This window comes from Lissotriton vulgaris, chromosome 10, assembly GCF_964263255.1.
Source record: "Lissotriton vulgaris chromosome 10, aLisVul1.2, whole genome shotgun sequence".
Lineage (NCBI taxonomy): Eukaryota > Metazoa > Chordata > Amphibia > Caudata > Salamandridae > Lissotriton > Lissotriton vulgaris.
The window spans coordinates 29,484,411-29,498,643 of record NC_141698.1 but is presented as its reverse complement, the minus strand read 5'-3'; the positions used below and the strand labels follow the sequence as shown (position 1 = coordinate 29,498,643).

Genomic DNA, 14,233 nt, shown 5'->3' with positions numbered 1-14,233 from the left:
TGTTGAAGGGGGTGGGGTGGAGGGCGGAATCTAACGGAAGGGATGGATGTAGCCCTTTTCTATAATTTGAAGGATCTGGGCCAAAATAATGCCCATTTAGGGTGTAAGACAATGGGTCACCCGGACCAGAGGCTCCGTGTGAGGTTGGAGGTACAAACTAGGCCTGCTTTCCTTGAGGTGCAGGGGTGGAAGAAGACTAGGAGTAGGGTTGCAAGGTAGATCCCCTATATTGGCGAACAAAGGGATCGGTTGCTGCTGGAGCGGCTGAAATTGCCGGAAAGAGGAACCTCTCCTTTCTGGATCCAATCTGATGCTTGGAGATTGTTCTAGGGATGAGGAATCTGCAGGTAGAAGGATCCATCACAAAAATATTTCCACAATTTGCTCAAATCAGACTGCAAGCAAAACGATTCTCATAGTCACATCATTCCACATCGTTTAGGTTCTACTAAGATGTAACATGGTTTTTGGCTGAGTCTTTCTTGGAGTTGAGAGGAATATGCTACACAAATTGTGAGGCACTTTAAAGGATGGGGAACACGTGATGGTTTATCCCGATGCATAAACTTCAGGCACACTGTGCATAACATAACCTATGGTATGCCTGCTTGGCGCAGCTTGCAATTCATTGACAAAAACACATGCCACTCCGTTTGCACTGTAATTGAAAAGTTTGGGAACATTCATATAGAGATTCCCTCAAAGAATAATGCCGGTCACTCCTGTAACTGCTGCAGCACAGTATCCAATCTTTAAAATTGAGTAGCCTGTCAATAATCAGGGTGGGTGGTGCGTTAGGAGGGGGGAGAGTGAGCTCAAGGTACTAGTGCCCTCTCTCTACGGGAGGCAGCCATGACAACGCGGGCTTTACACGGCGCTGCCATTACAACGCAAGTCGTTACAACGACTTGCGCTGGATGGCGCTAGAGACTAAGGAATAGTAGATTTACTATTCCAACACCTTCCCTACTGCTGCGTAGGCTGGAGTTGGAATAGTAAATCATACTATTCCAAAATCCAGGGCCTACAGCGCAAGTCGTTGTAATGACTTGCGTTGTAATGGTTTCGTCGTAATGGCAGCGCAGTGTAAAAGCCCGCGTTGTCATGACGTACATCCCTCTCTACAGTGAACAGAGGGAAAGGATGCTCAGTCCCAAATAAGGATTTAAGAAGGATATTATCGAAATTTGTGAATTCAGGACACCCACCACACACAAAGTATTGTGCATGGGCCTACCTTCCAAATCTTCATTCTTGGAATTAATTATGGAGAGGATTTTGGCCATGTCTAAGAGCTTCTACTTTTGGTCAGCCATATCATCCTCTAGGATAGAAAAGTGTATTTTGCAGTTGAAATGCATTTTTCATGCTTATTCAGGGTCGTTGTTAATTTGTGACCCTATTGGATAAGTATCTAGCTTTTTGTCACCATATACATGAGACTTTTTTTTACATACGTAGGAGGAGGTTCTTTGTGTCTGGCTACTTTGAGTCGTGCACCGCTTCGTTCGCCACACCTCTTCCTCTTTCTCAGACCAGGTGTAGAGGTGAAGAATACAGGGGAAGAAATTCCCCTCCTAGGGAGACACCAGCCCTCAGTGGTTGGGTGGCACTGCAGATATTCAGGTCTACCAGTAGGGTGAAGAGTGGGGCCCAGCTCCCCCGGCCGGTCAGTGGTCTATGCCTCGAACAGGCCCTGTGCAGCCTCAGCCCCTCTCCCTCAAGTGAGCTCAGTCCCTCCGAAAGGCCAGGCCTCCCCCGGCCGGTCAGTGGTCTATGCCTCGAGCAGGCCCTGTGCAGCCTCAGCCCCTCTCCCTCAAGTGAGCTCAGTCCCTCCGAAAGGCCAGGCTGTCACCAGAGCTGCCATGAAGCCAATCCCACCCATGTCAGCTCTTGCCCCGGGACCACTTGTTCCTGCCTCTATGATACAGCATGCAAGAAACAGTTATATTCACTCTCAGTCGGCTCCCATGGGTCCATTCCAGGCCGATATTCTCGGCTGCATCACAGTTTGCGCCATACTTTTTTCTGTGGTCAGGCTCTCGGGCCATAATTGACTCACTCTCCATCAGAGGATCCGAAATTGTTGTCTCCAGCTGCTGGTAAATAAATAGTTTATCGGGTACAAAGAGCCTCACAAGTGTTTGGCCATCTTGGAGTCAAGCACTCTGGCATACCCAAAAAGTCGTCCTTAAATAATATGTTGGAAGCCACGTCCTCAAAATGTCAGTTTTCATTGCTAGTCATGTGAGGGTTCTGATGCATTAGTTACTGAGAATTTGATAATATCTATCTTCTATCATTTAAGTTAAAACTGTGGAATCATAAAGTATCAGATAAATGGATAAAGTGGGGTTGCATTCAATACAATGAAAAAATAATCTGCACAGCTATACTGTCTGTACCCTCTTAATTTATCCCTACTTGAGGATTTGGCTTGTGTCTTGGTACAACAATAATAATAATAATAAAAATAATAATAATTATTATTGTTATTATTATTGGTTTCTTAGTATCAGATGGTTCAGTAATGTAATCATATATTCAGGAGATTGCAACAATTTATATGTAACTTTCACATAACTATTTTAATAAACTTGATTTTATTTTCTCCTAGAAAACAGAGAGTGAAGAGTAATCATGCTTCCCTCAACAAGCAAAGAAACTGACATTTGCAAAATGTAAATTCCCTTGTTCTTTTCTTTCAATGTTTCTATATATTTTTGTTTCTTTATGTCTACCTCTTCCACAATAAAAACATTACCAAGCTGTCTGGCTGATTTATCTCTGCATCAACATTTTTTACTTTATAATCCTGTGAGTACTTGTTTGAGGGGTGAGTGAGTGAGTGTCTGAGTAATAATTGTATCACGTCTGAAGGCCTTTGTTAGGGGATGTAGAACGTCAGGGACTACCCAATGAAGAAAGCAGTCCATTACAACCCAAGCCATTACGACTGTGGTGACAAGGCCACTGGGGCAAGGGGAATGCCTATGCCACTGATTAGGGCCTACATACACACAATGAGGACACACAGACTCTCACTATATTTCTGGGCCGAAGACCCCGAGCGGTCTCGTGCCCGTTTATTTATCCCCTCGGGCGGTCCCGCCCAAGGGGTGTGTGTGTGCGTGACTGCGTGTGTGGACGGGCCGGGTGGCTCCGTTATTACATCCCTCCAATCTTTCGGACACATAGTCTCTGCTTGGGTGAGCATTAGATCTTCTTCATACACCATGCATAGTCTTTGACTGGGGGTCGGGTTCGGCCGGAGAGCATACCTCTGGCTCCGGGGTTTCTCGTTTGCTTCCGCATCTTGGGGATGTGCTGCAGGAATATTTTGACTCTCCGCGGCGCTTTCCCTGTTGCCGGTTGTCTCTGGTTCGGCCTCAAGTTGTTTCAGCCTTTCTTCTCCTAGGCACTGGGAAGTCTCTGCGGAGGCTGGTCCTTCTCCATGTTCGATATCTTCGGCCTGTTGATCTGCTGACCCCTGCTCTCTGGGGACTCTCTTGAACCATGACGTGTTCCGAGTGACCACTCGGGTGCCTCGTGCCGCCGACAAAATGGGTACCTGAATGTTGACTACCTCCCATACCTCGTAGGCAGTGCGGTATTTCCAGTTTGGATGTCGGTCTTTTAATATCACTTTGTCTCCAACTACGATGGTCATGGGTTGAGCTCTTCGAGCTTGGCTTGCTCTGTTGTTTGTCAGTTTCCTCCTGTTCTGGGTGGCGTTCTGGTCGAGTTCCGGGAGACTCCAGGACAGGTCCGCCGGCACACAGTCTCTGGGGACTTTTCTGAACAGTAGGTGTGCTGGGGCACACCGGGTAGTGCAATGCGGTGTGTGGCGGTAGGCACTAAGGAATTGTGAGATGCACTCTTCAGCAGCATCTCCCTTTTCTACCCCAATCCGGAGAGCTCGGTTCAGCGTGCGCATGAACCGCTCCACTTCCCCATTTGCCTGGGGCCACTGTGTGGTAATTTTCCAGTGCCGGATGCCACGGGACGCCAGATAGGCTTGAATGGCCCGTTGTCCGACCGGATCTCCTCCGGCAGACCCATCAAAGAGAATGCTCGATCTAGGACTGTCTTGACATGTGGGAACGCCATCGAGGGTACTACTTCCACTATGGGAAATCGTGAATGCGAGTCGATGAGCACGAGGGTACTCTGACCATCCGGGATTGAACCGAAGTCGATGCTCAGGTTGGACCACGGCTCGAGGCAGGGTTCTTCTGTGATTACGGGGTTTGGCACCGGATCACTGCTCGTGATGGTGCATGAGTGGCAGTTACACACCACCTCTTCCACCATGGCGTCCATCCCAGGAAACCACACTTTGCTTCTTAGTCGGGCTTTGGTCTTGGACGCACCTTGGTGACCCTGATGTGCTAGCCGAAGTACCTCCATCTGCAGACTTGTTGGGATCACGAGTGAGGTGCCCCGTAGTATCACCCCGTGAGGGTCTTCGCTGAGTTCGCTCTGAGCTCTCCAGACTTGTTGCCAAAAAACTTGCTCCGTTGCTGTGAGAGAACTGACGCCGTCGAGGAAGTGCTTCCAGTTCCGATTGGTCAGCGTGTTCTTTACTTTCATAAAACATTCGTCCGACTCCGTGGCTTTTCCTATGCTTTCCAGCATGAGGGCAACAGGACAGGCCTCCTGTGAGATCATTTGCACGAACTCTTCAACCTCCTCGACCTCGTCTTGCATGGGAGCTGGTAGGGCTGCGTTTGGGTTGCGCGACAGAAAATCAGCCGGATTGTCTGCTCCAGGTCAAAAGTGTACTTCAAAGCGATAAGTCTGCAATTGTACGCCCGCCTTTCTATCTGGGGTGGGGCAAGCCTAGCGGTTCCAGCAAACAGCAGGACAAGTGGCTTGGGGTCTGTGATTACACAGAATTCATGGCCATAGAGGTATAGGTGGAAGTGTTGGCTTGCCCATTTTATCGCCAATGCTTTGCGTTCAATCTGGGCATAACGCATTTCCGTGGTGGTCGGCGCCCTGCTGGTGCAGGCAGTGGGTACCCAATCTCTTGATTCTGTCTCCTGCATGAGAACAGCTCCGAGGCCAACGGGGCTTGCGTCAACAACGACCTCCGTGCGCCTTTTCGGGCGGAAGTTCGCCATCACCCTGTCGTCGATGAGGGCACTTTTGAGCTCTTGAAATGCCGCATTTTCGTTTGCTGACCACATCCATGCTTGTCCTGCCTTGGTCAGGACCCGAAGGGGCTCGGACAGGGGCGCGAGGTTGGGGATGAACCGGCCACAGTATGTGGCCATCCCCAAGAAGCTTCGGACCTCCGTAGCTGTTGTCAGCCTTGGTGCTGAGCAGATGGCTTCTGCCTTTCTTGAGTCAATGCGTAGCCCGTCCCTGGAGAAAATGTAGATAAAGAAGTCTACGGACTCTTGGTAAAAGGAACACTTTGCTCGGTGCAGGGTGAGCCCATGATCTGCCAGGAGCTGCAGAGTGGCCCTGAGATGGATGTGGTGGTCTTCGAGGGTCTTAGAGAAAACCAAAATGTCATTGCTCAACTTGATTACACCAGATAGCCCAGAGAGCGTCTCCCTTATGGCATTTTGAAAAACTTCTGCTGCTGAGGAGACACCGAAGCTTAGCCTCTTGTATCGGCGCAAACCAACGTGTGTAGAAAATGTGGTGATGTTGCTGCTGTCTGGGTGGAGCTCCAGTTGGTGGTATCCCGCTTTGAGATCTAACTTGGTGAACCACCGGGCCCCATTCAAATCTACGACTATGTCATCCATCGTAGGTGTAAGATGGCGCTCTCGCTTCATGGCCTTATTTGGTAGGCGCATGTGGACGCGCAGTCGAATGGCTCCTGGCTGCTTCGGTTTTAGGGCAACAACGAGGGGCGAAACCAACGTTGTCGGGCCCGACACCTTCTCGATGACCCCAAATTCTTGCAGCTTTCGAAGTTCTTCCTCTACATGGGGCCGCAGGTGGAATGGCACTCTCCTATGTCTCAATGCTGTCGGCCGGACCGTGTGGTCCACGTGCAGCTTGAAAGTCTTTCCCTTGAGGCAGCCGAGTCCTTCAGCATTTCCTCCGCATGTAGCTCGTGTAACTGGTTCACGAAGAATACAAGCTTCAAGTCTTCCGCTGTATGACAGCTGAGGAGAGTCCCTCTCTTTCCTTCCGTGACGTGGAATCTTGTTTTCAGGGTCTGTCCATTGCTGGCTATTTCCACCTCCATGACTCCACGTAGAGGGAGTGGTTCATCACTGTCGTACGTGTATATCTTCGCTCTGGATGGCAGAAGAGGGGGGCGAGGCAATAATTTGTCGTACTGAATACTGTCCATTACATTGACCGACGCCCCTGTATCTATCAGGGCATGCACCGGGTAACCTGCAACAGTGATGTCGCACATTGGTGGTGGTCGCCTTCTGGAGCCTTCCCTGCCGACGAACGACACAAAGAACATATCATTGTCGTCGTCTTCGAGATTGAAAGCTGATCGTGCTGTGTCACTGCAGGGTCCTGGATCCTCTAGCGTCAGCTGACGCACTCCCTGCGTGAGTCCGCGTGAGCCAGAATTGTTGCGTCGTCCACCACTGCTTCAGCACACTTTTGCGAAGTGGTTAAGTTTGCTGCACTCTGAGCTCGTTTTCCCCTTCGCAGAACATCTCGCCCCTGCATGATGGTCCATTCCACAGTTGCCGCACATGGGGGTCTGCGGAGTCCTTGCACCTCCCCTCAACTGTTGAGGCCGTCTGCGGATCACGTCTACCCTCTCCTCCTTGATTGCAGGTGTCCGTGTCGCCGCTACAGGACGATTCAGGGCCGCCTCCATCTCGTCAGCCTGCGTGTTGGACAGTTCATGAGATCTTGCGAGAACCTGTTGTCGTCAAGAGAAATGTGGGGTTGTCGGAGAATTAGACGCCTGAGCTGAACGGACCTGCAGCCTTGAATGAGCTGGGCACGAATTTCCAGTCTCTGATCTGGCAGTGAGGTGGCAAGTTTCCTTAGGCGGGCGTAATAGGCGTCGACGGTCTCTGTGTCCCTTTGCCGCGCCTGTCGAAGTTTGAACCACTCGTAGTCCGGGTTGATCTGAGGATCAAAGTGGCGATTTAGAGCAGGAACCACCTCGACGTAGTCATCATCTTTGACCCTGTCCGGCAGCGTCTCAAACAGGTCATAAAGTTCAGCTCCGCCATAGCACACGAGTAGCGACCTCTTTACTTTCCCATCCGTCTCTCTGACGCCAACGAAGTAGTGGTCCAGGCGACCGATCCAGGAGCACCATCGTGCCGCGGCGGTGGACGGGTCTGAAAGCTCGCTGAACGGCAGTTGCGGGGCAGCAATGCCGTGGCCGGGAGGAACAGGAGCCTGCTGGACAACCGGGGCGGGAGCATTGACCTGGGGGGCGGCCTTTTGCGGAGCCGGCGCGCCTTGCTGAACGGCGCCGCCGGGGGCGGCCGGATTACTCATTGCCACGAGGTGCAGCTGGTGGCGTGGCGCAGTGGAGGTCCTGTGCTCCTGCACACAATGATGGGCTGCCCCTCCTGGCAGGTAAGTGTGCCCTGTGGCTGCCTCAACACCTTTCACGCCCCTCCACACGAAATGGCTGTCCACCGGGGGCACGTGGGGCGCAGTTTTGTGTCACTCCGGGCCTAGGAGCAGGCCACGCCCAACTGCTGGTGCAGGCACGGAGTTGGGGCCTGATGAGGGCGTAGAGGCCACCAGCTGATGTGAAGGGGGGGCTGTGTGCAGAGCCAGCGAGAGGAGAGGAGCAGCGGTGGGGTCAGGATGCAAGCCACGCGAGGGCAGCGAGACACGAGGAGCGGAGGGGGCTCAGATCGCACTGGCTCCAGCTCGCGAGGGCCAACACAGTCCCTCCGTGCGAGCCTCCACAGCACGCGGACCCTAGTGCGAGGTCCCGCACGTTGGCCGCATCACATGCAGGAGCGCGCAACCAGGAAATGTGAGCACCCGGGCCAGCAGGCGGAGGCGGTGGAACGCGGGGAAGAGAGGCGCACACCGCGGCCGCCTCCGCACAGGAAAGGCTTCACCTGGGTGTTGCTCGTGGCGCTGGGCCGCCAATCGTTCTCCGTGGGTGCCGGACAGGCGCGAGCCTTTCCAGGAGGTGTGCTCCATGGGGTAGGCACCCGCAACGCGGTCTCGGCAGTGGCTCGAGCGCAGGAAGCGTGAGCGCCGCGGACAAGGGGCACAGGGCCGGCGAATGTCCGCGGGGGCGAGGCGTGGGATAGACCAGTGTGGTGACGGAGGCCACCGGGGCAAGGGGAATGCCTATGCCACTGATTAGGGCCTACATACACACAATGAAGACACAGACTCTCACTATATTTCTGGGCCGAAGACCCCGAGTGGTCTTGTGCCCGTTTATTTATCCCCTCAGGCGGTCCCGCCCTCGGGGTGTGTGTGTGCGTGACTGCGTGTGTGGACGGGCCGGGTGGCTCCGTTACTACAAGGACCTGAATCCTGTTAGTCCTTAGTTGCCAGTGGGGCAAAAGGGCAAGTTACATGTGTCATCTTGGCTCAAAGGCTAATTGTCTGCCTCTATTTGAAAATAATCCATTATTTGTATTTGATTCTGTTGGTTATTTGCAATTTACTACATTTCCAAACGCAAATTGTTTATGTACCTGTGAACCAACCTCATTGACAACGTTTTTTTTCTCTAAGTGTATATCTGAGAGTATGCAATCTACAAAGTTACAAAGATCCGGCTTGTTACAGACAAGGTGGGTGCCAGATTGAAGCTTACCATCTTAACTTAACCAACGTAGTTTAACAGGTTTTCTGTACTCAAATGGGAAGTGCAAGCAATCAAGTTTAAAGGTCTGCATCCTCTCGTGACTGAGGTATATGTCTATTTGTACATGTATTTTCAGATGTGTTATGCATCTGAAGATGGTAGCTTAAGAAACGGGTAGCTTCTCCTATAGGTGGTCAAATCTTCTCAGTGCTGCTCTGTCATTCGGTTGCACAGGCAGACATGTCATATGTATATAGGTGTTATAGAGCCCCTCAAATATTCTATTGAAATCCCCATGTACCCTGTATTGTGAGCAGAAAAAAATACATACACCTTTTTGTACACAAATGTACAGAGTATGCTGCTTGAAACACAGGTATTCAAGTATTTGTTTGTTTATTTTTATGTAACATGTCACTAGGTAAAAGCAGAGACACACGCATGCATACCTTCACAAACTTGGTGAGACTTACAACAGTGATATGGTGGGGATTGCTGTTTTATATTTGGTAGGCCTAACATTCTGAGCAGTCGATGAATAGTGAACCTTCAAGAGAAAAACAAGCATTTGCAATGCAATAGGTCTCGTATTACTTAAAGTTTGAGCTATTGGCGTTGCATTATTGTTTGCAAAAGCAATAGCTCAAACTTTCAGTAATGCGAGACCTATTGCACTGCAAATGCTTGTTATCTTAAGTGTAGAACAAAACAGTGGCCAATACTGGATAAACTTCAAAAAAGATCTAATTGGAACCTATATGAATCAAACATAACGTTCCTTTTTACGTCATTAGTCAAATTTTTATTTTACTAGTTGAGCATTGCAATTGAAATCATGTCAAAAACTTTAATCTGCATGTGTAGACAATTAGAAGGTTAGACGTATCAAACCAGCAACTTTATACATATTTACAATTTACAATTTAGACACATCCTACAAACAACATTCATCCTTCATTCACACAACTATACATAAACAACACAATAAGGCCCTTTGTCAACAAAAAAATAAGTAGTGAAATCAATAAATGGTATAATTTCCTTAGTTCAGACTATTTACATTTAAATGTATTGAACATAAATTCTTATTTTTAAAGTCAAGGATGACAATTTGTGAATGTTCGTAGCTGACAAAGAGTCCAGTCAAATTTTAGTTCTGGTCGACGCGTTTCAAACCCCTGATGTCGGGGTTTTCATCAGGACCAACCATTTCTAAAACAAAGACCAAATGCATGATTAAATAATCAGCTCTTAAATAGAGAATTACATAAACACGCCACCAGCTGGCAACTCCACTGTACCTTATAAATTCTGTCAATGGCCAAATTTGTGTGAGATGAGCAATCAACGATTTTGAAAATCACACTAGACAAAAAGAAACACGACAACACATGAAACCATACCAAAGAATTCTTTTGGGTAAATATTAAATGATAATCACTTATGGGCTACACTTACCTCTATTGGAAAGAGGTGAGGAAACCTAAAAGCGAACGTGAGTATAAATTTAGTCAAGGACTTGTAAGAGTGTGAAGCATATAGGGCAGGTGTTTTGCTCTGTTAGACAGAACTTACAGGGCTGTGGGGTTCTTACAGCTTACTGCCCGTAAGTTGTAGTCCGTATTATTCAGACTTCAATTTCACCTGAAAAGGGACATACAATTAGACTACTGTTTAGGAAAAAAGAGGGGGGGCGGGGGGGTTTCGGCCGCTGCATCGCTGCTGAAGTCCGGGGGGCCAGCTTCTTACCTAAAGTGAAACGCCGGTCGCGTCTAACGATACACAGCAAGGGAATGCGGGACGCTTGAGTCCTACATCGGTATTTACCCGGAAGGGTTTTGGAAGCACGTGACTCACCAATGAACACGGAAAGTATTTCTTCTATGTTCCGTGTGAAAGGCAGATGTCTTTGTTTACAATTGTAATTCCGACGATGTAATTTTAGCGGATCGAGATGTAAAGGAGCGTTGTATTAGGGCTTGAATGCTGCCTGAATTTGAAAACAAATGTCATGGTCACATACTCGTTTAAAGACATCGGATGAGGCTACATATATAATTAAAAGACATCAGATTGATGGGAAGACATCACAGGAAGCAAGGCAGCGTATTACGCAGCATAAATCACGCTTGAGAAATGAAACGCTAAATGCACCATTGGTTCTAAACTGGCAGATACATAAGCATCGTGAAGATGACTTCAAATGGACTATTCTGTCAAAAATAGACTCAGACCCGAGAGGAGGAGATACTGAAAGAAGACCCAGTCAGCGAGAAGCTCTGCTCATAATAAAGTATAGCACTGCAATGACGGGTCTGAATGAAATTTCAGAAATATTCAAAATAAATGCATGATCATTCCACTTCCCATCAATCTGATGTCTTTTAATTATATATGTAGCCTCATCCGATGTCTTTAAACGAGTATGTGACCATGACATTTGTTTATTGGTGAGTCACGTGCTTCCAAAACCCTTCCGGGTAAATACCGATGTAGGACTCAAGCGTCCCGCATTCACTTGCTGTGTATCGTTAGACGCGACCGGCGTTTCACTTTAGGTAAGAAGCTTGCCCCCCGGACTTCAGCAGCGATGCAGCGGCCGAAACCCCCCCGCCTCCCCCCACTTTTTTCCTAAACAGTAGTCTAATTGTATGTCCCTTTTCAGGTGAAATTGAAGTCTGAATAATACGGACTACAACTTACGGGCAGTAAGCTGTAAGAACCCCACAGCCCGGTAAGTTCTGTCTAACAGAGCAAAACACCTGCCCTATATGCTTCACACTCTTACAAGTCCTTGACTACATTTATACTCACGTTCGCTTTTAGGTTTCCTCACCTCTTGCCAATAGAGGTAAGTGTAGCCCATAAGTGATTATCATTTAATATTTACCCAAAAGAATTCTTTGGTATGGTTGTCATCCTTGACTTTAAAAATAAGAATTTATGTTCAATACATTTAAATGTAAATAGTCTGAACTAAGGAAATTATACCATTTATTGTTTTCACTACTTATTTTTTTGTTGACAAAGGGCCTTATTGTGTTGTTTATGTATAGTTGTGTGAATGTGTCTAAATTGTAAATTGTAAATATGTATAAAGTTGCTGGTTTGATACGTCTAACCTTCTAATTGTCTACACATGCAGATTAAAGTTTTTGACATGATTTCAATTGCAATGCTCAACTAGTAAAATAAAAATTTGACTTATGACGTAAAAAGGAACGTTATGTTTGATTCATATAGGTTCCAATTAGATCTTTTTTGAAGTTTATCCAGTATTGGCCAGTGTTTCGTTCTATAGTTATATTTGGCTTAGCCTTACTGGAAACAGCCAGGACCCTGTGTTGTTTTTTCCTGTTATCTTAAGTGGTCATCTGTATTGCAATAGTCATCATTGCGTTAAGTGAATGCATCATGAAATGTCCCTGTGATCTGCAGTGTAGCATTCTAGAAAGCTCCTTATTCTCTGAATGCATACCGCGGTGGGGGGCACAGTCCTTTCTTAGTGAGGCTCCTGTTTGTGATCTTCAGTGCAGCAGTCTAAATTGTGTTCTATTTACTGCATGCACACTGGGTGGGGGGGGGGGGTAAATGTCTTTTTAGTGAGTCTTCTGAGATGGACCTGTGATTTGCAATGTAGCCATCTAGATAGCACTTTATTTACCTCGTGCACTCTTGGGGGCATTAATTAAACAGGTTATGAAATGTGCCTGGCAACCTAGACTGTATTTCATTCTCTGTATGCACATTGATGTGTTTAACTTCCTTTCAGTGGGGTATGTGCCTGTGACCCTTAACACCACAGTCTAAACAGCACTTTATTCATTGTTGGCACATGGGGGGTGGGGTGGAGGGGTCAACATCTAATTAGTGGGGCTTTGAAATGTGCTTGTGATCTGCAAGATATCAGTCAAGACACCACCAGATACACTCTATGCCCTTTGGCGGCCTCAACATCTCTCCAGTGTGGCCCGGGTCTGGAAATGCAGGTCTTGGTTGGCCTGAGACCCATCATATCACTACCATGCCTGTTTTAATGGAGCTGAGATCTGATTTACATTTAAAAGACTAAAGTGGCAGGAAAATAAAGTAATTTGAAACACCACTCTGCTGAAAGCTGTAGAAACATTGAGAGCACTTTAATCTTTTTACATACTTTGGGTGGTGTATGTCCGGATACACATGTTTTGATTCGTATGTTTTGAAATCTGTGTTTTATTATGTATGTTTTTATCGGTTGTGAGTAGCTATTATTTCTAGACATTTGCACAATTTGAATACAGAGAATCCTAAGGAAGTACAAGAATGTTTGTCCACGTCTGCCACTGTTTGCCCTTTATTTTAGTCCTTAAGTGCCATGTAATATTTTTCTTGCTTTTTTGTTTTTCCTTCGAGAAACATGCCTGAAAACAATGCTAAGTTACTTTCTAATGGTAATAGTGTGTGGAATTACAGACTTTTGGTAATTGTTTTTATTAATCATTAATTGAATTGGAACTTCACTAACACCAATGCCATATATAATCTCCTAAATATCAAGCTACTTAAATAGTGCCTCAGACTGTTTCTAAGCACTTATAAGATTGTTTTCAGTTGTCTCTGCCGAGACTCGGTATCATACATGCTGTGCTGCTTTGATTATCACTGTGCCATTGTTTATTTTTGTTCGCCTGACATTTAAATAGCATTTGCCTGCCTGTACCATCTCTGCTCTGCTATTTGATTTTTGCGCGATATCCCCCCGGCGCCCTGCTCTGCTCCCCCCTCCATTTTGTCCCTGTTGTTGTTGTTGTGCTTGCTGAGCCCGCCCCGCCTCCCAGCTAAACAGCCCTCCCACTACCTATTTACGGCGCCCCTGGTCCTTGCAGCGCTGTGACCCCTCTTCGCCTCTGCCTTGAGTGGTTCGCTCCCCTGTGTCTCTGCCGAGACTCGGTATCGTACATGCTGTGCTGCTTTGATTATCACTGTGCCATTGTTTATTTTTGTTCGCCTGACATTTAATAGCGTTTGCCTGCCTGTACCATCTCTGCTCTGCTATTTGATTTTTGCGCGATATCCCCCCGGCGCCCTGCTCTGCTCCCCCCTCCATTTTGTCCCTGTTGTTGTTGTTGTGCTTGCTGAGCCCGCCCCGCCTCCCAGATAAACAGCCCTCGCCCCTCCCCCTCCACCTTCCATTTATGACAGTAGCTCCCGCGCGCAGCGTTTACGCGCAGCGACCGCGCCCCAGTCGCGCCGAAGGTGCGCCAAAGGTAAGCCCGTCTACGCCCGTCCGCGCCTGGACCGCGCCCAGCGCCAGACCCCCTGCCCCTCGCGCTCCCCAGCCCTCCCGCATTACCTACGATGCCGCCACCCTCCTAGCCCTTAACCCCGGTCGCGCCCCCAACTGCGTCCAAGCCGCTCCTGGACACACCCATGGACCTTTCTCTTGCTACTCCTGCAAATTCATCGGCACTGTCAACATCTCCGCTACGACCACACCACAGATCCCCGACCCCA

At 48.1% G+C, this 14,233-nt stretch overlaps 1 protein-coding gene across 1 annotated transcript in view; it reads left to right on the top strand.

The window, feature by feature from the left end:
- The window catches only part of LOC147684406 (myosin-4-like), a 67,081-nt gene extending 64,309 nt beyond the window's left edge, over positions 1-2,772 (top strand). The window contains exon 40 of the mRNA XM_086940332.1: positions 2,618-2,772. Within this exon, the coding sequence (XP_086796458.1) occupies positions 2,618-2,638 (21 nt within the window). The 3' untranslated portion in view covers positions 2,639-2,772. The remainder of the gene's footprint in view (positions 1-2,617) is intronic.
- Positions 2,773-14,233: the final 11,461 nt, after the last annotated feature.